We start from the raw sequence: 25,563 nt of genomic DNA, 5'->3' as shown, positions 1-25,563 counted from the left end.
CCTTCCAGCTCAAAATATTCTAAACTCATTCAAGTTATAACATGCCGACCTGTTTGTGTTTGTGCACACTTTAAGCAGGGATCCAAATCAACATTGACTCCTTCACTTAAGTTTCCAAGAAGGTGGGTCCGACGCAAAATATCCAGAAGACATCAGTTCTTCACCAACCTCCCTTGATTGCCTACATCGCCTATTATCCCCATTCTCCTATCAAAATCATGACATGACTCTGATCAAGGTGGATCCCTTCCCATAACTTGTGTTACCTCTCTGCCAGATAATCACTGAGGACTGATTTCATCAACATCTCCAGTGCACCAGGACAGTCTTTGGAGGACAAAGTAAAAGAGCACCTGAAAATGGAGACCTCAAACCCGACATGGTATTCTGTGACATGTAAATCCCTGTCCTCCTGCTCATTTCATGGAATGGGCAACTCACAGCAAACACTTCAAAACATGGAGAAGGCATGACCAATGCTTTTGAAAATATTTCTCCAAAAGCCTACTGCTGCGCCATTGAGAAAATGTTTCAAGGTCCTTATGGATATTTTGTATGGACCTCCGTATTCTTTGTAAAATGGTATAAAAGCATACAATGAAGACTAATTTATTATCATCCACCAGGCAAATCGACAAAGCTTCAAATAATTTTACCCAAGGACTGTGGCTCCATCTGCAGGTGGCATGAGCAAATACATAGTTTCTAATATTTAAGCAAAATTGATTAGCAAATCTCAAATCTTCACTGTAACTAATGCACTACCAAAGAACTATTAATTCTTACGGCATGGAAAATAGTATGTGGACTTGAAAGATCAATATCTCCTCATAGATGTGAATTAAGTATTCCTTAACTTTTATCCTCTATATTTTATGTGCATATACTCCATATATTATCAATTACTTATTAAATTAAGATCAAATCAAGTTTATTGTCATATGTACAGCCAGTTGTATGTACAAACACTGTTCTCAATTTGCAACAAGGGTTCATACAAGCAATCTTTGTTGAGCAGTCAACTGACAGGGAATAGAAGAACTTGGATTTGGAGAAGAAATCAAGTGCACTCTTGTGATTTTGCCCGGAGTTAAGGAGGTGCTGGACCACCAGTTGATGGAAAATCAGTGTTGAAACTGTAGTATAACATGATGGTTTATATAGTCTAAATACAGGATCTCTAAATCTAAAGTAAATATGGAGTTGGAGTTGAAAGAGGCGGCCGTAAGGGAGTCCAATGCCTGATGCTTCATCTTCTTATGTTCTTAACTTTATTTAAAATATATATATATATATTTGTGGAAGTAGAATCATGGCAAATGAATTTTATCATAATTTCACTGATTTAGGAAATGAATTATGTAGGAACTTTACTTAGAATTTTTTCTGCAGAATGATTTACATTGATTGTATGCAGGAAGTTATGTCGTTAAGCGAGACTAGGCTAAATGATTCATACGGATTCTGCCTGGATTAGAGGGCTTTCGACGCTAGAGATCAGAGTCATGTCATGATTTTGATAGGAGCAATTGGATAGATTAAGTCTATTTCACCTGGAGCAAAGGATGCTGAGAGGTGGCATGATAAAGGTGTATAAAATTATGAGAGGCTTTGAGAGCATGAGTTTATTTCCTATGGTAAGGGCGTCCGAAACTGGAGGGCATAGGTTTAATGGTGAGACATAGAGGTCGAAAGGGAATTTGAGAGGTAACGTTCTCACACAAAATGTTGTTGGTATCTGGAATGGGCTGCCAGAAGAGGTGATGAAAGCAGGAATAGTAACAACATGTAAAAGGTATCTGGACAAGTAGTTGAATGAGCAACGTATAGAGGGATAAGGAATTAATGCAGGCAAATGGGATTACTACCACATGTCATTGTGGCTATCCCTTGAGGTCGAGGATGATGGTCTATGTTCCGTTGTTTTTATGGACTCTCAGGTGGCTTTTGAATCCAATCCTGGCTTTGAAGGTTCTTTGGCATTCAGGACAGGTAATTCCAGATGGCAGATCAGGCTTTGGTTGTTCCTGCTTCTCTTTCCATTTTCTTCTCTTTTCTTCTAATTCTGCGCATCTGTTGGCTTCGAAGGTTGCTTCTTGGATGATGGTTCACCAGAGTTTCCTGTCCTTGGTGTTGGTTTTGCAATTGTCGATGTCAATTTCACATTTCTTCATGCTGGCTTTTAAGGCGTCTTTGAATCTCTTCTTTTGTCCGCCTCTTTTACGTTTGCCTTCTTTAAGCTGGGAGTAGAAGGTTTGCTTTGGTAGACACTTGTCTTCCATCTGAACAACATGACCGACCCATCTTAGTTGGTTCTTGATGATGAAGGATTCAATGCTAGATGTTTTCACTGACGTTGGTTCTTCTGTCTTCCCTGCTGATATTTAAGCTGCTTCGAAGACATAGTTGATGGAACCTTTCAAGTGTTTTCACATGGCATCGGTATGTTGTCCAGGTTTCTGATGCATACAGGAGCGTCACATGATAGATAATGTAGACATGGTAGTCCAATGGGCCTGTTTTAATCCCTTTAACTCTAGGGCTCTAACACTCAAGGACTCTAACACCAAAACACAACAACTTGCACCACTATCAATTCAAGTCTGTTGGAATTATACATTAAAACAGTCACAGTCCATTTCAAAATATCACAGAATATGTGGGTTTTACAAAAGAAAGACACAAAATGCTGTAGTAACTCAATGGGTCAGGCAGCATCTCTTGAGGATGTGGATCAGTGACACTTTGGGTCGGGACCAGCCACAACTTCTGCAGTGTGTTTCTGTTCCAAGTAAGCAACAATTGGCATCGGAAATTCAGGACCATTCAGGAAATGCAGCACCAAAATTGCTATTCCTGGTGTCTTATAGAACACAAACATCACCCATCCTTTTCCTCCAGAGATGCTGTCTGTCCCACTGAGTTTCTCCGGCATTTTGTGTCTATCTTCAGTTTCAACCAGCTCTGCAGTTCCCTCCTACATTATTTTTTTAATGTTGTGATAGAACATGTTTCTCAGATTAGATATGTTTAAACTTATTATTCTTAATGTAATTTAATAATGGTTTGATAATTTCAAACTTTCATAAGGGTTGAACAGTGATGCATCAGGTAGTGCTGCTACCTCACAATTCTAGGGATGTGGGTTCAAACCTAACCTCGGATGCTATCTGTGCTGAGATTGCACGTTCTCCCTGTGACTGAATGGGCTTTCTCTTGGATTACTAGGTTCTTCCCATACCCAAGATGGATAGCAGGTTAACTGGCAAGTGTGAATTACCCTTTAGCGTAGGTTAATGGCAAAAAAGAATCAAATAGAAAATAAATTGGATAGCGCAGAGAAGATCGGAGGGGAGAAAGGGAATAATTGAATTGGTTTCCTAGGAATTTTTATGGACAAAAGGATGCAAACCATCTTCTCCTGTTTTGTGCTAAGTATAGGGGGATGCACATCAGTATTAATATTTATTGTAGTGATTACACTTTAAAACATTTTTTTTAAATTGACTATAAAATACTACAGAATGTTCTTGGGTCAAGAAAGGCAGTATTTAAAATACTTATTTTTTCCTTCTATGTGGAGAGATAAAAGAGAAGAAAAATATGTATTATCAGCATCCAATCTAATTAATTTTCAATGATAAACACATGTTTAATCCAACTCTTATAATTACGGGGACATCCAAGAGATTATCAGAAATTCTTGAGATGCGTTACTGTTGATAAATATTTACGTAAATTTCAGCTTGTCACATTATAGAGACTGCAGTCCACTCTTAATATACATTCAAAGGTTACACAATACACATTCTATGAAGTGCAATTCAGAACTTCAATGTCATTCTGAAAAATATCATGTACCTGGCGTTTGATAATTTAGAGCCGCCATTTGGGATCCATGTTGCCACAACATAATTGGGTCATAGTTGGAAGATTCAATGCGTTGGCCTTTGGGGTAGATTCTGGATAGTTGCTTACGGTTGTATTCCCGAAACTCTTTGGACTTTTGTTTCAGGATAGCTTCTGCCTTATTTTCTGCAAATGATCTTATTTCTTTGTAATCAATAATGTCTTTTGCTGAAAAAACAACAGATTGCAACAGTTACATTTGTGTCTGTGCCTTAATACTTTCATAGCATCCTTACATTAAACAGGGAAGAGCATAAGTTATAGAATGAGCAAAACCTGTCACTTTGGCAAGGATGTAAAAAAGCCAGTGTCAATGGAAAGCAAAATCAACTGAGGTGCATTGGTGTGGTGGGGAAATAGGATATGGTCAGTTTTACATGTCGGCTGAGGCTATAGATTACCAGCAATGAAATGGTCAATTTATGCCGGACGGCAGAGTAATGACAGATGAAACGGTAATGTTAAAATCTGCAAAGTATTACAAAAGGAAATAATGATATCCTATGCACAAATTGTATCAATGAAATAGATAAGGATGAACAAAACCAAGGAGTTAATGTTAAATATACTCAGCAACAACTAACAAAAGCAATTTGTAGATTGTACCACGTGCCCAGACTAATGAAGAGGTAATAGCGTCCTCAATATCGCATATCTCGAAAGCTATGCTAAAAATATGATTGTTAAAATGAAGGTATAATGTTTCTATTATCGTTATAATTTTTTTGTACAACAAATTACGCAATGTTATACAACGCAATTACGCCTGGCATCAGTTCGACGAGGACGTCGACCAGGTGCTAGAAGCAACTGCGAAGGGAGACGTGGACCGAAGGCTGCGGACGATGACGACAATCATCATCAGCCTGGCAGTGGAAAGGTTTGGAGAAGTGGAAAAGAAGCCGGCCAGAACACCTTTCACCATGAACCAACGAGCAACAAAGATCCACAAGATCCGGCAGGAGCTGAAGTCCCTCAAGAAGCAGTATAAAGAGGCCAGGGCAGAGCAACGTCCCCCCTTGGCTGAGCTGCGAACCATCCTGAGGAAGAAGCTGATGACCCTCCGTAGAGCCGAGTGGCACTGAAGGTGCCGGAAGGAAAGAGCCAGGAAGCGAGCATCCTTCATAGCCAACCCCTTCGGCTTCACCAAACAACTACTCGGGCAGAAGCACAGTGGGAGTTTGGCTTGCTCTAAGGAGGAGATCGACCGGCACATCCAGACGACCTACAGTGACCCCGTCAGGCAGCAGGAGCTGGGCCAGTGCAACATCCTGATAAAAACACCTCCACCCATCAAGGAGTTTGATAGTAGAGAGCCACTCCTGAAAGAGGTCCAGGACGTTGTGAAGAGAGCAAGAGCTCCCTCAGCTCCTGGCCCGAGCGGAGTCCCCTACAGGGTCTACAAGAACTGCCCCTTGTTACTGAAACGGCTGTGGAAGATCCTGAAAGTCATCTGGAGGAGAGGAAAAGTGGCGCAGCAGTGGCGATTCGCTGAAGGAGTCTGGATCCCAAAGGAGGAAGATTCCAAGAAGATCGATCAGTTCAGAATCATCTCCTTGCTAAGCGTTGAAGGCAAGAACTTCTTCAGCATAGTGGCGAGGCGGCTGACCAACTTCCTCTCCAGCAATGGCTACATCGACAGCTCAGTGCAAAAGGGAGGCTTATCTGGAGTGCCGGGATGTCTAGATCACACGGGAGTGGTGACCCAGCTCATCAGAGAAGCCAGGGAGAACAAGGGTGACCTGACAGTGCTCTGGCTTGACCTGGCCAACGCCTACGGCTCCATCCCACACAAGCTGATCCAGACAGTCGTGGCCAAGCATCATGTGCCGGGCCAAGTGGCAGATCTCATCCTGGACTATTATAACCAGTTCAGCATGAGAGTCTCATCAGGGTCGGTAACATCAGAGTGGCACAGACTAGAGGTTGGGATCATCACAGGCTGTACCATCTCTGTGATCCTTTTTGCCTTGGCGATGAACATGATCGTCAAGTCTGCTGAGCCAGAGTGCCGGGGCCCTCGGACCAAGTCAGGAATACGCTAACCACCAATCAGAGCCTTCATGGACGACCGGACTGGCACCACTGAGTCAGTGCCAGGAAGCAGGTGGATCCTGCAGGGGTTGGAGAAACTGATTGGATGGGCAAGGATGAGGTTTAAGCCAGGAAAATCAAGGTCACTGGTGCTGAAGAAGGGCAAAGTCATGGACAGGTTCCGCTTCAGCATCGAAGGGACACCAATCCCAACTGTCTCCGAAAGGCCAGTGAAGAGTCTTGGCAAGGTGTTTAACAGCAGCCTGAAGGATACAGCATCTGTCCAGGCAACCTGTCAGGAGCTGGAGAGCTGGTTGAGAGCAGTGGACCGGTCGGGGCTTCCCGGCAAGTTCAAGGCATGGATTTACCAGCATGGTATTCTGCCAAGGATACTCTGGCCACTGCTTGTCTACGAAGTCCCAACATCCATTGTAGAGAGATTGGAGAGGAAAGTCAGCAGCTTTCTCAGGAGGTGGCTGGGACTGCCCAGGAACCTTAGCAGCATCGCGCTTTACGGAAATAACACCAAGCTCCAGCTGCCCCTGAAGTCCCTGGAGGAGGAGTTCAAGGTGACTCGGGCCAGAGAGGTGATGCTGTACAGGGACTCCAGCGACCCCAAGGTGGCTCAGGCAGGGGTGGAGGTGAAAACTGGGAGGAAGTGGAGAGCCGGCGAAGCCATGCTGCGAGTCCCGGATACGCCACAGAGTCCTGGTGGGAGCAATGACTCGGGGAAGAGCAGGCCTGGGAATCTTCCCATCTCCCCAGTTTGACAAGGGGAAGGAGAGGCGCAGGCTGGTCCAGGAGGAAGTGAGGGCAGTGGTGGAGGAGGAGAGGTCTACCAGAGCAGTTGGATTGAGGCAGCAGGGAGTCTGGACAAGGTGGGAGCAGGCCATGGACCAAAAAGTCACATGGACTGAGCTCTGGCAGGCTGAACCACAGAGCATCGAGTTCCTGGTCCAGGCAGTGTATGATGTCCTGCCCAGCCCATCAAACCTCTTCATCTGGGGCAAAGCGGAATCTCCAGATTGCCCGCAATGCTCAGGCAAGGGGACGTTGGAACACATCCTGAGCTGTTGCCCAAAGGCTCTTGGGCAGGGCCGGTACACATGGCGTCACGACCAGGTTCTCAAACCCATTGCAGAAGCCATCAGCATGGGAATCAGCAGCTGCAGACGAGAACGCCCCACCACCCAGATGATCACCTTCGTGAAGGCCGGAGTGCAGCTGCCAAGAACCACAGCAGCCAGGAATCTGTCAGGAATCCTGGAGGCTGCGCAGGACTGGCAGCTTTCCGTAGACCTGGTGAAACAGCTGAAGTTCCCACAGCACATTGCCACGACACCCTGAGGCCAGATATCCTCCTGGTCTCAGAGGCGACCAAAAACATCGTCTTGTTGGAACTGACAGTGCCGTGGGAGGACCGTCTGGAAGAGGCCCACGAGAGGAAGATGGCAAAATATGAAGAACTGGTCATAGACTGCCGCAAGCAGGGCCAGAAGGCAAGGTGTATGCCCATCGAGGTTGGCTGCAGAGGTTTTGCCGGGCAATCGCTCTACAAAGCCTCGAGTGCACTGGGCATCAACGGAGTGGCGAGGAGAAAGGCCATCAAGAACACCACAGAGGCAGCGGAGAAGGCCTCGAGATGGCTCTGGATCAGGAGAGGAGGTCCATGGGGAGGAGCGAATGCCACCTGAACACGTCGTGGTCTAATCAACCACGGCTGGGTCGCCTGGGTGAGGGTGTCTGATGTTGAAAGACCCGAAACACCCAATGACCCCAGGTTACATCACTGATGATGTGTTCAGGAGCATCTATCGATGTATTTGTATCAATAATCCTGGAAGTAGTGGTAAAGGACAAGAGAAGCACAGATTTCTCAGTTTAGAACTGAAACAAAAAGGAAATAATCTTATGAAGGTAGAGACCATTTTTAATGGTGTAATCAATACAACTTGAAAGTATGTACTGATATCAGGAAGCAATTCCTAGCAGGAGAATGAACAACACTTGTTGTACAATTCCAAACATATTTTGGCTCCAAAACTCTCCAAAGAATTTAATGAACAAATGGTTGCAACCACAGATTGGATGGATGAACAACCCATAATTACTGTGATTTTACTTTAATGTAAAGGATAACCTGCATGGTCAAAGTGGATAAGAAGGTACACAAAAATGCTGGAGAAACTCAGCGGGTGCAGCAGCATCTATGGAGCGAAGGAAATAGGTGACGTTTCGGGCCAAAACCCTTCTTCAGACTGATGGGGGGTGGGGGGGAGAACGAAGGAAAAAGGGAGGAGGAGGAGCCCGAGGACGGGGGGATGGGAGGAGACAGCTCGAGGGTTATGGAAGGGGAGGAGACAGCAAGGGCTAGCAAAATTGGGAGAATTCAATGTTCATGCCATCCGGACGCAAGCAACCCAGGCGGAATATGAGGTGCTGTTCCTCTAATTTCCGGTGTTGCTCACTCTGGCAATGGAGGAGACCCAGGACAGAGAGGTCGGATTGAGAATGGGAGGGGGAGTTGAAGTGCTGAGTCACCGGGAGTTCAGGTAGGTTATTGCGGACTGAGCGTAGGTGTTCGGCGAAATGATCGCCCAACCTCCGCTTAGTCTCACCGATGTAAATCAGCTGACATCTAGAGCAGCGGATGCAGTAGATGAGGTTGGAGGAGATACAGGTGAACCTTTGTTGCACCTGGAACGACTGCTTGGGTCCTTGAATGGAGTCGAGGGGGGAGGTGAAGGGACAGGTGTTGCATTTCTTGCGATTGCAACGGAAAGTGCCCGGGGAGGGGGTGGTACGGGAGGGAAGGGAAGAATTGACAAGGGAGTTGCGGAGGGAGCGGTCTTTGCGGAAGGCAGACATGGGGGGAGATGGGAAGATGTGGCGAGTGGTGGGGTCACGTTGGAGGTGGCGGAAATGGCGGAGGATTATTTGTTGTATTTGCCGGCTGGTGGGGTGAAAGGTGAGGACTAGGGGGACTCTGCCCTTGTTGCGAGTGCGGGGATGGGGAGAGAGAGCAGTGTTGCGGGGTATGGACGAGACCCTGGTGCGAGCCTCATCTATGGTGGAGGAGGGGAGTCCCCGTTCCCTGAAGAGCGAGGACATTTCCGATGCCTTGGTGTGGAACGTCTCATCCTGGGAACAGATGCGGCGTAGGCGGAGGAATTGGGAGTAGGGGATGGAGTCTTTACAGGGGGCAGGGTGGGAAGACGTGTAGTCCAGATAGCCATGTGAGTCAGTGGGTTTGTAGTGTATGTCGGTCAGAAGTCTGTCCCCTGCGATGGAGATGGTGAGGTCAAGGAATGGTGGGGAAGTGGTAGGGAAGGTCAAAGTGGATGTTCCTTTCAATTGCTTTAGATGTTGCGAGACATAGGCACGCCAGTGTTTGAATCTCACTATATAAGATATGAGAAACTAAATAGGTCAGACTTAAACATGCGTCAGTGCCGTGCTGGAGGCAGACACACTATTTCGGTAGCATCCAGCGGCCTTCACTACCATTCAGGAATGACAAATACTATTAAGGCAGCACCCTGGCATGGCAGGTGGAGTTGTAGTCTCATAGTGCGAGTCACCCGGTTCAATCATCATCTCGGGTGCTGCATGTGTGGAGTTTGTTCGTTCTCCCAGTGCGGCCATGGTATGCAGCAGTAGAGTTGCTGCCTTACAGCGCTTGCAGCGCCGGGCACCCGGGTTCGATCCTGACCACGGGTGCTGTCTGTACGGAGATTTACGTTCTTCCTATGACCGCATGGGTTTTCTCCGGGATCTTCAGTTACCTCCCACACGACAAAGACGTACAGGTTTGAAGGTTAATTGGCTTGGTGTACGTGTAAATTGTCCCTAGTGTGTGTAGGGTAGTGTTAATGTGCGGGGATCGCTGGTCGGTGCGGACTCGGTGGGCCAAAGGGCCTGCTTCCGCAATGTATCTCTAAACTAACCACGTGGGTTGCCTCCGGGTGCTCCGGTTTCCTTCCACATTCCAAGAATGTGCATGTTTTATAGGTTAATTGGCCATTATACATTGCCCTTAATGTGTAGGGAGTGGATGAGAAAGTGGAATTCCATAGAATTAATTAGAATAAATGATCGATGGTTGGCGTAGGATCTGTTTCCAGGCTGTATCTTGAAACTAACCTGAACTAATATTGTTATAATGTTTTTGTGTAATGTTATAATTTCTAACTGTATTGTTGCTGGGTGTGAGGTCCAAGGTTTAAAGGAGATGTGTGGGGCACGTTTTTTTACACAGCGAGTGGTGAGTGCCTGGAATGTGGTTGAAACAAATGTTAGTGGCATTTAAAAGACTTTAGGATACTCCCATGGATATGCAGGGAATGGAGTGATATGGGTTAAGTGCAGGTAGATAAGTGATGACCTTGGCATCATTTTCAACATCGTGGGTCGAAGGGCCTGGTCTTGTGCTGTGCTGTTCTATGTTTTATTATGCAGGGAAATATTGAGTGAATAATTCTGAAAGGATAGATTGTTTTATTTCTACATAAACTAGAAACCATCTTCAAAATCTGCTCAGTAGTGGTAAGATTTAAAAAATTACCAGTTGGAAAAATGTCTTTGCACTTTGCAGGCCTGCAATACACAACTAAATCAGATAACTCTTTGGCAATTTGTTGCTTCTTCTCCATCTCATTTCGATTTTCCTCCTGTTAAAACAAAGCCAAAATCAAGTACCATTTCAGGAGGAAATCATTATGCAGGAAATGCATTTCACATGTAAACTGCTTACCCATAAATCAGCAAAGAACAGGAGCAGAGAGAGACAGGAGCAGGCAGCCTTTCAATAAGATCATCTGCTTTCTCAACTCCAATTTCTCTCACAGACCCTGAGTTCCTGTAACCTTTAAAATCCATCAGTCTGTCATGAATCAACTCAATTGAACCCTCAGGTTCAATAATTCCAAAGATCCACAACTATTTGACGAAAAAACATTCTTCTTTATTCTCCTCATGTTGAGGTTGCGACCTCGAGTTCGGGAATCCCAAGGAAACATTCTTCTCACACTTACCTTGTCTCCACCACCTCCTCTAGCAACTCGTTCCATATATTTACCCCACTCTACATGCAAACGTTGCCACTTGAAACGTTGCTCCTATTAAATCTTTCGCCTCTCACCTTAAATCTATATCTTCTGGTTCTTGATTCCCCAACTCTGGGTAAATGATTCTGTGCATGTACCCTATCTATTCACCTCATGATCTTAGACACCTCTATTAGATCACCCCTCATCCAACTGCACTCCAAGGAATAAAGTCCTAGTCTGCCCAACCTCTCTCTATAGCTCAGCCACTCGTGTACTGATAACATCCTTAAAAATAGTAAATTAATCAATGTTATTCGACTTAAGTTAGAAATCATTGTTAGTGATCAGGAATACTTTATTTACAGAAATAATGAACTGCAGATGATGATTTATACCAAAGATAGACACAAAGTGCCAGAGTAACTCAGTAGGTCAGGCAGCATCCCTGAAGAAAAAGGATGGGTGATGTTTCAGACTGAGGAAGGGTCTCGACCTGAAACATCACCCATCCCTTTTCTCCAGAGATGCTGCCTGACCCGCCGAGTTACTCCAGCATTTTGTGTCATACTTAATTTATAGTTTTCTTTAATTTTAAATAAATATTTTGGCAGAGACATACCTGTACATATATCTTCTGAGAATTTTGTACCATTTCATGGTACCATGAAAATAAATCTTCCAATGATTCAGTAGCAATGTCCAGTGGTGGAGCATCCACAGGAACTTTAGGTTGGATCGTGAATACAAAGGCCATCTCATGCATCCCATTTGTCTGCTTAACTGTTGTGAAAGTAAGTATAATTTCAATGTTTAGTGTAGCGTTGCATGTGTGAACTGCATTTCAAGCTCGTCAGAACAAGTGAAATCAAGACAATCTAAATAATCACATTGTGTAGATCAGAGGACAGTCCATACATACCAACAGAACAGTTAGCCAGTTCCACGATTCCTATGCAAAATACTCCTAGTGGATTATCTTCTGTTATCTGAACAATAAAATAAAAATAGGAATAAGCACAGTGGAGAGATCTGCAAACTAGTTAGAATTAATTTGAGACCATTATTAACTTAAAAGCTATATCTACATATATATATATATATATATATATATATATATGCACACACACACACATCTATACAAATGCACATATATACACGAACATACACACATACATATACACACACATATATACACACACACATATATGTACACACACACACTCATATATATAGATACACACAGTCCTGATGGCAAAAATATCAGGGATGGAAACATAACTTTAAGAAAGATTCTTTACAAGGAGTGCTTTGATATACGTACATAATTAGAATACAGCTGCTCCTCGACCTACGATGGGGTTACGTTCCGATAAACCCATCGTAAACCAAAAATATCGCAAGTCGAAAACGCGTTTGATAAATTGCGATCACGTGACCGGAAGTGACGTGCGGCTCGCTGCCATTGCCAAGCGTTTGCCGATCGCCAAGTCGAAATATCGCAAGTCGAAGCATCGTAAATCGGGGAGCACCTGTAGTGCAGCTGAATACATTAAGGTCGAGTTTTTAAGGTTGTCTAATAAAAATTAAGTCAAACAAAACATACCTGGCTGCCAATATCTTCTTGAATTTCAGCAGCAATTACTTCCACGTAGTTGGATGGGAAGTATTTTTGTATTTGATCTCCATAGTCCCCCTTCCACCTAAATGTACACAGTACATAGAATTATGGAAATCCTAAACATGAGAACTAGAAGTACATTGGGAATCCTGAGATGAAGTAAAGCAAATACAGGCCCACCATCGATTTTCTGGCACCCTTGATTTTGGAGCCTTTCTGGATTATCCCTTTATTCCAGACCAATAGAGAGAATTCCAATGGCACAGGAACGGTCCACCTAGGCCGCCGAGGGGCCAAGATACCGGCAACGTGGGTCTCGGAAGTTGGCTATGGGAATGGATCTTCCCGCTTCGGCCCGGTGAGAGCCCGCAGGGAGCAAATTCCACCCGCCATTCGGCGTGGAAATCCAGATGAGGTCGAGATCGTCTCGCCCTACCCGGCCCAGGCGCAACATTTCCGGGAGGGGGGGGAGTGATTTCAAGTGCACTCTCATGAATTTGTGCAGATTAAAGGAGGTGCCGGAGCATCAATCGATGGTGGTCCTATATTCTGCAGTCATCCTTCTGTGCTGCTAAATTGAGGTGGATTAACGTAGCAAAATTATTCTATTGTTGATAATCCAGAGACCAGTTCTACAATCTGGAGAGACTACTGGACTGAGGAGTTTGTCTTGATTTTTGTACTCCAATGTTCATGGTGGAAATTAAAGCCACAATCCATTAATTCCATTGCAAAAACACTACCAACTGAGCCTCGGAAGAGATTCGTAATTGGTTGATCAAAACTGAACGCAATACTCCAACTGTGGCCTCACCAGCACCTTGTACACTCATAACATAACAACCCAACATCTATGCTCAAGATCCTGACTGTTGAAGGCCAATGTGCAAAAGCCTTCTTGACCACCTTATCTACCCCTGAAGTTATTTTCAAGTTATTTTCAAGGATAGACACAAAAAACTGGAGTTTTCTTGTCTTGCCTACTCATAACATAAAACTAGAGGTTGTACATAGAATGGATTACGGTATGACATAGTTGGCACCTAAAATTAGGTGCCACTGTATTGTTTTGTATTGTATTAACTTCTAATAAAATAAACAAAAAAAAAAAACAAAAAAAAAAAACAAAAAAAAAATCAGGAACAAACTCTTCCAAGCCAGGCACACCTACACAAAGAGGCAACCTGACCTTCTCAGCCACAAACAGATTGTGAGGGGAGGGTAACGTTACACCTGATGTAATGGTGGGAGTTGGTCCGAAAGAGCATTGAATGCCCTTGAAGGAGTGAAGGGCAAGGAATATGAAAATGAGAGAAATTAAGAAATATTATTTGGGGGTCAAAATGATGCAGCACAGCGCCGGAGACCCGAGTTCGATCCTGACCTCGGGTGCTGTCTGTGTGGAGTTTGCAAGTTCTTCCTGTGATTGCGTGGATTTCCTGCGGGTGCTCCGGATTCCTTCCACATCTCAAAGACGTGCAGGTTTGCAGGTTAATTGACCTCTGTAAACGACCTCAGGTGTGTTGGGAGTCAATGTGAAAATGGGATAATATAGAACTAGTGTGAACGGGTGATGATGGTCGGCATTGACTCGGTGGGCCGAAGGGCCAGTTTCCATGCTGTATCTCTAAACTGAACTAACCTAAACTAAACTAAATCCATTGAAGACAACAGGGCATAATTCAAAGAGTGAAGTGCAATGTGCAGTCACTTCCACTTCCAACTCTTAGCACGCACACCCACACAGGGGATAATGTTTTACCCTGCAGCACAACAACGGGATGTGACAAGCGCCACACCTGAACAAGGAAATACATGCTGGAAAATACAGCGAAATTGGGCAAGAAGAATAGAAATCTTAAGAAAGAATGTAGCAGCAACTTCAGGGATTGTATCTGAGTTGTCTTTCAGAGAGAAATATTATCCACCAGATGAAATGGGCTGTATGGGATTTGGAGAATCTTTACAGACTTGTGGAGGTGGATATTTGTGATAATCAGTGCGGGCTGAATGAGAAATTAAGACGGAGAAATTTGCAATGTCTGAAAGGAGTAATGGTTACATTAGAGCACTGAAGCACCAGATGTTTTGTCTTTATGGATATGCTGTTCTCATTATTAGCCTTAGGATGTTTAGTTTAATTTAGTTTAGTTTGGTGATACAGCACGAAACAGGCCGTTCGGCCCGCTGAGTCTGCATCCCCAAGCACTAACACTTTGACACATTGGGGACTATTTAAATTTATACCAAATCAATTAACCTACGAACCTGTGCGTCTTTGGAGTGTGGGAGGAAACCGAAAATCTCAGCGATAGCCCACAACAGGTCACATGGAGAACGTGCAAACTCCGTACTGACAAGCACCCACAGTCAGGATTGAACCCGGGTCTCTGGCGCTGTAAGGCAGTAGCTCTACCGCTACGCCCACTTTGTAGGACACAATGTTGAAGCTTCTCAACCTTTCTTTCTCAGACTCACTAATAACAATGAATGCGTCCCTTTTCACAGTGTGAGCCTAATCTAATCACTCCAGATTTCCATGACCAATTCATGTACTAATTGCAGAACAAGAATCCTTACCATCCTTGATCTTGTTTTTTGACATTGTGGATAATGCCACCTCTGGGAAAAGTGAGTTCATCTTGTTGTTGGCTTTTATATTGGTACAGAGCTTTTACCGAACCCTACAGATTGAGAAAGAAATGGTTAAAACTAAATAAAATCACAGTGAAGGTGTTTGTATTTATAGTTAACAGATAAGAACCATACACCGACAATTTTATCACTTAAAAGTCAACAGAGGAAACCTTTCTCCTCAAATAGGGTTTATTTCATTCGGATTATAGCGATGTTGGCCTGCGGATCACAGCCCAGTCCATCACAGGTTCATCACTTCCTTCCATCCAGTCCACCTTCATGGTGCGATGCAGCAGGAAGAATGAAAGTATTATCAAGGATGCCTGTCATCCAGACCATTCCCTTTTCACTCCTCTACCTTCTGTGAGAAGATACTGGAACTTAAAAGCCCAGCATCCAGACTGAAGAACAGACTTACCAATTCCTTCCCTCCATAGATGCTGCCTCACACGCTGAATTTCTCCAGCATTTTTTGTCTATCTTCGATTTTTCCAGCATCTGCAGTTCTTTCTTAGACTTAAGACTATCCTTGATCGGACTTTGCTAGCTTTACCTCGCACTAAAAGTTATTCCATTATCATGTATCTATACGCTGCAAATGGCTCGATTGTAATCATGTATTGTCTTTCTGCTGACTGGTAAGTACGCAACAAAAGCTTTTCACTGTACACGTGACAATAAACTAAACTGAACTGAACCTCTTTTCCAATGTTATCAGACTCCTGAACCAACAACCTCCTTCTCTGTCTCCTCCCAGAAATGCTGCCACACTTTCACAATCTTGTCTCTACCTCTTTCGGTTATTCCATTCTTGCTCTTTGTTTTTTTTTTTGCACCACTTTGGATTCCCCTACAACCTTGGCATCTTTCTGTTGTTTTTCATTTGTTGTTTCTATCACACATTGTGTACACTGTGTACTCTATGAGCTTCAGGCAAATAAGAAATTTCATTGCTCCCTGGACTATATGACAATAAATTGATCTCATCCGATCTGATCAACATCATCAATAAAGCGTAAATGGGTTTTAAATCTGAAGAAGGGTCTCGACTTGAAACGTCGGTGGTGAATCTCTGGAACTCTCTGCCACAGAAGGTAGTTGAGGCCAGTTCATTGGCTATATTTAAGAGGGAGTTAGATGTGGCCCTTGTGGCTAAAGGGATCAGGGGGTATGGAGAGAAGGCAGGTGCAGGATACTGAGTTGGATGATCAGCCATGATCATATTGAATGGCGGTGCAGGCTCGAAGGGCCGAATGGCCTACTCCTGTACTTATTTTCTATGTTTCTATGTCACCTATTAATGTTCTACAGGGATGCTACCTGACCTGCTGAGTTACTCCAGCACTTTGTGTCTTTTTTTTGGTAAACCAGTATCTGCAGCTCCTTGTTTCTACCTAAGGTAAATCCGTTTCTTTCCTTTTGCTGTACATTTTCCTTCAAACTTGCAGCAAGCTTCGGTGACACTGCTCCACGGACCTACCTCCGTGGAGCTAGCCAGCTTCGGAGCGTGGAGAGCTGCGGGGGCGAGCTGCTGTGACCCGACTGCGGTGGATGGTGACACCGGGAGCTCGCGGGTCCTCGGTGGGAGACTGCTTTGCGGGGCACCGGCAACGGCAACTTCTCCCGCCCGAATTGCGGGGTTGAGAGTGACCTGGAGGGGGGCCTTACAACGCCCGGCGCGGCTGTAAATTGCCGCGGACTTGCTAGCGCCCGCCGGGGGCTCCAACATCAAGACCCGGGGCAGGGCCCTACATCGCCCCGCGTGGCTTTGAGTGGCCGCGGACTTGCTAGCGCCCGCCGGGGGCTCCAACATCAAGACCCGGGGCAGGGCCCTACATCGCCCGGCGCGGCTTTAAATGGCCACGGACTTGCTAGCGCCCGCCGGGGGCTTTGACCTCGACTTCGGGAGAGGAATGGAGAGCAGGGGAGAGACAAGTCTTTGCCTTCCATCACAGTGAGGAGGAGACTCACTGTGATGGATGTTTATGTGCATTGAATTGTGTTGGTGTGTGTCTTGGTTTTTTTTTTGTATGGCTGCAGAAACCAAATTTCATTTGAACCTCATGTGAGGTTCAAATGACAAATAAAAGGTATTGTATTGTATTGTATTAGTTCCTGTTAAGTATATCATTAATTTTACATCAGCCTCCGATCTGTTCATGGCACAGCCAACTGCACCAGAAGGCTGTGGGTTCAAGTACCACTCCAGAGATTCAAGCACATCAACTCTAGCCGACACTCTAGTTTCATACAGATGCTGTGTAAACACAGTCAGCACTGTTATCCTTTGGAAGAAATGCATGAACTGAAGCCCTCTCTGATCTGACAGGATGAAAGTATAAAGTATCATGGCGTAATTTTGAGAACAATATTGTAAACAAGGGTTTCGATCCAAAACATCACCCATTCCTTCTCTCCAGAGATGCTGCCTCTCCAGAGTTACTCCAGCATTTTGTGTCTATCTTCGATTTAAACCAGCATCTGCAGTTCTTTCCAAAACATTTTGTAAATGACCTGGCTAATATTTAGCATTTCAACACAAAAACAGATGAATGGGCCATTTTAATGCTGATGTTTAGGAGGGCTAATGCTGCCTGAGCTGGCTCCCTGATCTCAATATCATTGCAATTTAGAAGCACTACAGAGCAGTTCAGGACATCCTGAAAGAAATATGCAAGGTGATATAAAAACAAGTCTTTTAACTTTTGGATGAGACAGGTGCAGGGGATAAAATAAGGAGGGAATAGATATTTACTTGCATTCACTTCATTTACCATTGGATCTAGAATTTCACTTCAAATTTCCTATTCCTGTCTATCATAATGATATTTTGTTAACATTACATTAAGCACAAGACAAGTCAATTTCAGACTCCTACCTTAGAAGGTGCAAGTTCATTTGGATCCACGTAATTTATACCATAGAGACTGCCGTAGTCTTTTTGCTGAAAGCAAAGCAAACTGTGATTATGCTGAATGTAGAAGATTGTTATGAGTGTGGTTTCAGGGCCATTCTGTAGAGGCCTTCCTACTCGATCAATAATGTGTTGAATAATCAAAAAGCATGTTGTGATTTAACCTGCCTTGACAAATAGCTGAAGGGCCACTCAGTCTGAATCCACAACAGGATTTATGGGTTAACCTACACCTGCCAGTGACAATGCCAATGGCCTTAGTAGAAAATACTGTATTTGCTGGAGGAAGTCCACTGCTGGTATTAAATGTCAAAAGAGCTAGGCTTCATTTTAGGTCACCACCCCCCAACCCCCTACTTTCAGTCCATAGAAGGGTCTCGACCCAAAACGCCACCCATCCTTTTTTTCAGGAGATAATGCCTGACCCACTGAGTTACTCCAGTACTTTGAAAACAGCATCTGCAGTTCTTCATTTCAACTTCTTAGTTTTACATGAGTCTTGGGAATTAAAAATCCCCCTTTTGGCAAAATGCAAGATCTCAAGATCAATTGTAAACAATAAACCCTCATTCTCTGCCAGTTAGAAGACAAAGGGCTGCCTGCAGATTGCCTGGTGCATCATATACTCTCCTAACTTGGAAATACAATGCTGGTTCCTTCATCATCATTGGGCCACAATCTTGGACCTCCCTCTTGAGCAACACTGGAAATGGACAATTAAGCTGCCTACCAACACCTTCTCAAGGGCAAACTAGCGTGGACAATAAATGCTACCGTATAAATGACAAATTCATTCAGATTGGAGATCCTCATTCAGTTTTGAGCATTCAGTATTCAATAATGGGGCAGCATGGTGTTGCTGCCTTGCAGCGCTAGAGACCCGGGTTCGATCCCGACTATGGGTGCTTGTCTGTACGGAGTTTGTACGTTCTTCCCATGACCTGTGTAGGTTTTCTCCGAGATAATCATAATAATAATTGTACTTTTTACCCATGTATGTTTTGTAATATTCGAGGAATTTGATTTGCCCTACAGTCATTCCAATAAAGAGCAATAAGACACCCAAATAAATGTTTAACATGAACATCCACCACAGTGACTCCCACACATTCCTCACGGTGATGGAAGGCAAAAAATGTCAATCATCTTCCTTTCTTTCTTATCCAGCGGTCAGGGCACTCGAATCTTCCGTTGTCGGGGCGATTTGGCTCTCACAACCGGCGGTCAAGCCCTCCACATCGGGGTGATCAAGCTCCCGCATCGGGGGGAATCTCAGCTCCCCCGTACCAGGCGATCAGCCCGGGTCGGGGCTAGTCGAACCTTCTGCGACTTTGGAGCTTCCCGACATCAGTCTCTACCCGAGACTGTGAGCTCCTCGATTTGGAATCCTCATGCCGCGGTTGGAGTGTCGATCCCAGGCAAGGGATCGTAGGCTATGATGGTAACTCCACATCCCTGTGGTGGGGTTCAAAGTCAGTCGCAAGCAAGGCCGCCAGCTCCATGATGTTAGGCCGCAGAGCGACCGGAGACACGATCCGGAAAACAATCGCATCTCCGGCAAGGTAAGACATTGAAAAAAGTTTCCCCCGACCCCCTCCCCCACCCCCCACATAAAACAAACCAGAGAACATTAACACATACTTTTAAAACACACTAAAAAAGACGAAAAGACAGACAGACTGTTGGCGAGGTTGCCATCGCTGACGGTGTCACCCGTTTTCCTCACACACTCCAAAGACGTATAGGTTTGTAGGTTAATTGGCTTGGTTTAAATGTAAATTGTCACTAGTGTTAGTGTGCACGGAACGTTGGTCCGTGTGGACTCGGTGGGCCGAAGGGCCTGTTTCCGTGCTGTATCTCTAAACTAAATTAAACTAAATTTAAAACTCAGTATTCTGAGTCTCTTGTAAATATTTGTTGTTAATTAGTTGAGATTTAAATCAGGTTTCCAAAAAAGTGGACAACCTGACAACCTTACAGATGGACCCACCTAGAAGAGACGATCAAACTATATGAATCAAAGCACTCAATTATCTTGAATAATGGTGATCTGAGGCAAGAGACAGACAGTTAACCCCAGGGGTTAGGAAATTAATTTTTCACTTTCTTGCCTGAGGAAGGAAACATATCGGCGACAATATAGAACATAAATAGACAAAGTACTGTTAACAAAATAAATAAACCACTTACCATGTTGTACCGCTCAAGCACTTTTTCTGTGACTGGATATCGGAGTTTCATTTTTCTATATAATGCCTGCTTTTTGTGGTAACTGATCAGCTCCACGAGGCTGTCGAACTCTGCTGACGTCCCTAGAATGTACTTTCCATCTTCATAGTTAATGCGGCAATGCTTAACCTTACTCTCAGCCCTGGGGTGAGACACAATTTTAACATTTTTTGATAGCACCACGGATACTTTTAAAATTAAAATATATTGAGGAATGGTTAGTTCTCTCACCTGAAGGTAATGGCGTATGAATTGGGCTCATCTCGCTTTCGAACCAGAAACGCCCCATCTCGCGGGATCCTCATCAGCATGTCTTCAGCTTCTCCTCGACATAGGTTTTTATAATACCATCTGGACATGAAAAAAATGTACACCTTTCCGTTTTTGATCCCAGTGATTCAGTACATTGAGCAATGGTCGTTTATCTCTGGGACCTATTTCGTGGGTATCAACTGGCCGGTTTCGCAACTTTTCTCAGTCTTTCCCACCAGGGTGCTAATTGTTGGAATAGAGAAACTAACGGGAAACTGCTGAATCTGCAACATCTAAACTCCAGAACCAAGATCAGCCTGACTTTAGACTTCACTTTAGAGATACAGTGCAGAACAAGCCCTTCGGCCCACCGAGTCCACGGCGACCAGTGATGACGGCGCTCACGAGAACTATCCCACACACGAGGGACAATTTACAATTTTACCAAAGCCCAATAGCCTACAAACCTGGACATCTCTGGGGTGTGGCAGGGAACTGGATCACCAGGAGAAAGCCACGTGGTCACTGGGAAAATGTATAAACTCTATACGGGCAGCATCCGTAGTCAGGATCGAACCCAGGTCTCTGGCGCCATAATGCAGCAACTTTACTGTTGCGCCACTGTGCCTGACCTTAGTGATCGAGCTGAAATACATAGACTTTGCTAGTGTTCAGAGGCCAGGTCACTGCCCACATTGGACCAAGCGAGATGCATCTTTCAACCTGTACAAGTCCGCCTTTTGTCAAAAAAGATCCATAATGAGACAATGGAAACAGTGGAAGACTTCCTACCTCAGTGAAGGCAGACACTGATGAACTTTGCCCTCAATGCACCAGCCCAGCCTTTGACTGACTGAGGAAAGCAATGTCTGAAGATTAAGGCCTAAAACCTTAAATCCTACAGGGCAACAGTCATTCCTGCCATTCCTCCCCTCATGTTTGCTACTGTGAGTTGCATATGTACTGCAGGCATTTCAAGGCACGGGAATGATAACACCAACACTGTCGCTGCAAAATGCGGCAAGTAAATGAAAGGAGAAGCAAACCAATGTTAGGTTCCCCTCCCAGACAAACATCCCATGCACTCAGTGGAGCCTCACTTGCACTCAGCTCGACTGGGTAGACTAAGTCGCTTGCACACCTAATTCTTCCCCCACAACATGCATTCCCTTCTGAGCTCAGTCACACGGTGCTCTCAAACCACATGGAGAATTGCAGTGTTCAGGTTACTAAGAACCCTAGTCTCCATTACTGCTCAAACAGACAAGGAGCAAAACGAAAAAATGTTGGAGGAACTCAGTGGATCAGACAACATCTGGGGAGGGAATGGACAGGCGACACTTCGGGTCGGGACCCTTCTTCAGCCCGACCCGAAACGTCGCCTGTCCAAACCCTCCAAAGATGCTACCTGATCCGCTGAGTTTCTCTGGCATTTTGTGTTTTGCACACGATTTAAGCATCTGCAGCCTGTTGTGCTGCAGATGCTTTATTGTCAAACAATAAAAGGCAACCATTTTGGACTGGACAACAATCATTATTCTAGCCTGCGTTTAACAGATACGATGTAAATCTTCCTTTCTCCTAGCTTGATCAAAAAATACTTAAAACACCAAGGTTAAATTTAGTTCCTTATAAGGCTGTAGAACTTGCCAAAAACTGGGCACTGAATAAGCAATCTCACTCATAGAAATTACTGGCTATGTGAAGAAAGAAATATTTCCATTCTTTATTAATAGAAAGTTAAAAAAATGAGTCATTGAAAACAAAGACCGGTTAACACTATCCATTTGAGCCAACAACATCCAATTAATAACTCCGTTTATCCTTAATCTGCATCCACTGTATGCACTGGAATTTAGAAGGATGAGAGGGATTCTTATAGAAACATAACATTATTAAGGGATTGGACAGACAGGAAAAACGTTCCCAATGTTTTTGGGAGTCCAGAACCAATGGTCACAGTTTAAGAATAAGGGGTAGGTCATTTAGGACTGAGATGAGGAAAAACATTTTCACCCAGAGAGTTGTGAATCTGTGGAATTCTCTGCTACAGAAGACAGTGGAGGCCAATTCACTGGATGTTTTCAAGAGAGAGTGAGATTTAGCTCCTAGGGCTAACGGAATCAAGGGATATTGGGGGAAAAGGAACGGGGTACTGATTCTGGATGATCAGCCACAATCATATTGAATGGCAGTGCTCGCTCGAAGGGCCGAATGGCCTACTCCTGCACCTATTTTCTATGTTTCTATCCACTGCTGTTAGAAGACCACAAAACAATAAAATGCTAGATGTTTATGATGCAAGTTCTCTATGCTCTAGACAGATTTGACTGCATAAGGTTTCTGTTGGTACACTTACTCCTGAAATTCATGAGGATTTGGGCATGGTACAGCTTCAGTTAAACATAGTTCAAATTCAATGCATCGTAAAGGCGCAGTCTGATAGTATTGCACCAGGTCATAAATATTGTTGAAAGTTAAATTATCAGTCAGGAAATATTTTGTGGTCTCTGCATCTGTGGACGTGCGAATGCGGCAATGCTGAACTCTTCCATTCCTCCTGGTTTGAGAAACACATAAAGAACAGAATCCAAGTGTGAGTTTTTATTTACTGTTCAATAGAGTTACAGTTTAAGTTCATAAGTTATAGGAGCAGAATTAGGCCATCAAGTCTACTCTGCCATTCCATCATGGCTGATCTATCTTTTCCTCTCAAACCCATTTTCCTGCCTTCTCTCCATAACCCCTGACACCCGTAGTAATTAAGTTTAGTTTAGTTTCGAGAAACAGTATGGAAACAGGCCCTTCGGCCCACTGAGTCCTCTCCCACGAGCGATCCCCGTACACTAGCACCATCCTACACAATAGGGACAATTTACAACTATTACCGAAGACAATTAACCTACAAACCTGTATGTCTTTGGAGTATGGGAAGAAACCAGCGCCCCCGGGGAAGATCCACCTGATCATGGGGGATAAAGTACAAACTACGTACAGACAGCATCAGCACTCAGGATCAAACCCAGGTCTCTGGTGCTGTAAGGCAGCAACTCTATCACTGCGCCACCATGCTGCTCTTCAGTTACTCTCATTTTATTTTTGAACATGACATTCTTCACATCATTTAAAGCTGCAAGCATTAGTTACTGACCAAGAGTGTGACTGCTCTAATGTGGTTCTGTTATCATGCACTATATCAGAGTAACTTATATAGTGAGATAGATCAGCCATGATTGGATGGCGGAGTAGACTCGATGGGCACAACTCTAATTTTGCTCCTATGACTTACAAACCTACAGTATGAACACTGTTCCTGTGAATTGCCTCAACACAGTTTGTTATGTTCAAGTTCCTTAAAGGATATTAATGGCTTGTTTTTTGTAATTAACGTTAGACTTCTGAAAGTTATTTATTATCTTATGGCAACAAATTCCAAAGAAGAAGTGAAAAGAGTTTACCTTTTAATAGATGTTTTACCGTTTAATAATTTTTTATCTTTATTTTTTTTTTAATCTTTCTCCAAATAATTCTGCAGCTAGCAATAAAACAGTTTTTTTTACAGAAATTAATAATCCGGACTGAGGAATATTTGGTAAGAAGGTTTAATAAAAGAGATCAGCTATACCAAAATGACAGCGTGAAGACTCCATTGAAGGTATCACTCTCACGGACCAGAAATGTCCCGTCTCGTCCTGTTGTTTCTGCACAAACCTCCTGCAGCAGCTTCTCGGCTCTCTGTTTGCCATCCTTGCCCATCTTCCCATGAAACCACTTCTCATTAAAGTGACGATTCATATTATCAATTTCCTAAAGAGAAAAAAAGCGTAATTGTTTATTTTTTTACAGGATATAATGACCCAAGAGTCACACCAAAGGGAAATGCCCATCGGAAACCAGCACCACTGCGTCGCTAATGTTTTCAACGATGATGAAAGGGAATGTACAAAAATGACAGTGAAGGAGTAAATGAGAACATGTGAATCTAAAAGCAAAGCTGTCGAAACAAGGAACTGCAGATGCAGGTTTACAAAGAAGGGCACAAAGTGCTGGAAAACTCTCAGCGGATCGGGCTGCATCCCTGGAGCACATGGATGGGTGACGATTCGAAGCGTAGAAGCATGGAGTATGTAAGCAAATTTGGGCCCCATATCTGAGGATGGATGTGCTGGCTCCACAGAGGGTCCAAAGGAGGTTTACAAGAATGATTCCAGGAATGAGTGGGTTAACAAATGATGAGCGTTTGACAGCACTGGGCCTCTACTCGCTGGAGTTGAAAAGGTTGAGGGGGGTCCTCATTGAAACTTACAGAATAATGAAAGGCATAGATAGAGGGGATGTGGAAGGGATCCTTCCACTGGTGGGAGAGTCTAGGACCACAGGTCATAGCCTCAGAATTAAAGGGCACTCATTTAGAAAGGAGGTGAGGAGGAACTTCTTTAGTAAGAAGGTAGTTAATCTGTGGAGCTCATTGCCACAGAGGGCTGTGGAGGCCAAATCAGTGAATATTTTTAAGGCAGAGATAGACAAATTCTTGATTGGAACTGGTGTGAAGGGTTATGGAGGGAGGCCAGGAAAATAGGATTAGGAGGCAGAGATCAGCCATGATTGAATGGCGGAGTAGACTCGATGGGCGACTGGACTAATTCTACGCCTATAACTTGTGAGGACTTGCAGATTTCAGTCTTATTCCTTGAATATCCATGGAAAGTTAGAATAAACCAACAGAAATTAAACCTGATAGAATTCACAGCAGCGAGCAAAGGAATGAACAAAGGAGGAAAGGGAAATAAAGGAATAAGTATGTCAAACTGAACCTGGCATGATGTTTTTGTGAATTCATTATCATCGTCACTTGACTCTGCAAAATACAGCTTGCCATCTACGATCACACAATAATGCTTGTACCATTTCTGTGAAAAGAA

At 44.1% G+C, this 25,563-nt stretch overlaps 1 protein-coding gene across 1 annotated transcript in view; it reads right to left on the bottom strand.

Moving 5' to 3' along the window:
- The window catches only part of plcg2 (phospholipase C gamma 2), a 201,703-nt gene that overhangs the window by 19,528 nt on the left and 156,612 nt on the right, over positions 1 to 25,563 (bottom strand). The window contains exons 15-26 of the mRNA XM_033035766.1: positions 25,456 to 25,551; positions 24,267 to 24,448; positions 23,001 to 23,201; positions 20,621 to 20,740; positions 20,351 to 20,531; positions 18,125 to 18,190; positions 15,190 to 15,293; positions 12,595 to 12,691; positions 11,911 to 11,977; positions 11,611 to 11,771; positions 10,508 to 10,613; positions 3,862 to 4,077 (exon numbers count right to left, since the gene is read on the bottom strand). Of these exons, the coding sequence (XP_032891657.1) occupies positions 3,862 to 4,077; positions 10,508 to 10,613; positions 11,611 to 11,771; positions 11,911 to 11,977; positions 12,595 to 12,691; positions 15,190 to 15,293; positions 18,125 to 18,190; positions 20,351 to 20,531; positions 20,621 to 20,740; positions 23,001 to 23,201; positions 24,267 to 24,448; positions 25,456 to 25,551 (1,597 nt within the window). The remainder of the gene's footprint in view (positions 1 to 3,861; positions 4,078 to 10,507; positions 10,614 to 11,610; positions 11,772 to 11,910; positions 11,978 to 12,594; positions 12,692 to 15,189; positions 15,294 to 18,124; positions 18,191 to 20,350; positions 20,532 to 20,620; positions 20,741 to 23,000; positions 23,202 to 24,266; positions 24,449 to 25,455; positions 25,552 to 25,563) is intronic.

The sequence above is a fragment of the Amblyraja radiata genome, chromosome 17 (assembly GCF_010909765.2).
Source record: "Amblyraja radiata isolate CabotCenter1 chromosome 17, sAmbRad1.1.pri, whole genome shotgun sequence".
Classification (NCBI taxonomy): Eukaryota; Metazoa; Chordata; class Chondrichthyes; order Rajiformes; family Rajidae; genus Amblyraja; species Amblyraja radiata.
This window is presented reverse-complemented; position numbering and strand designations above follow the sequence as displayed.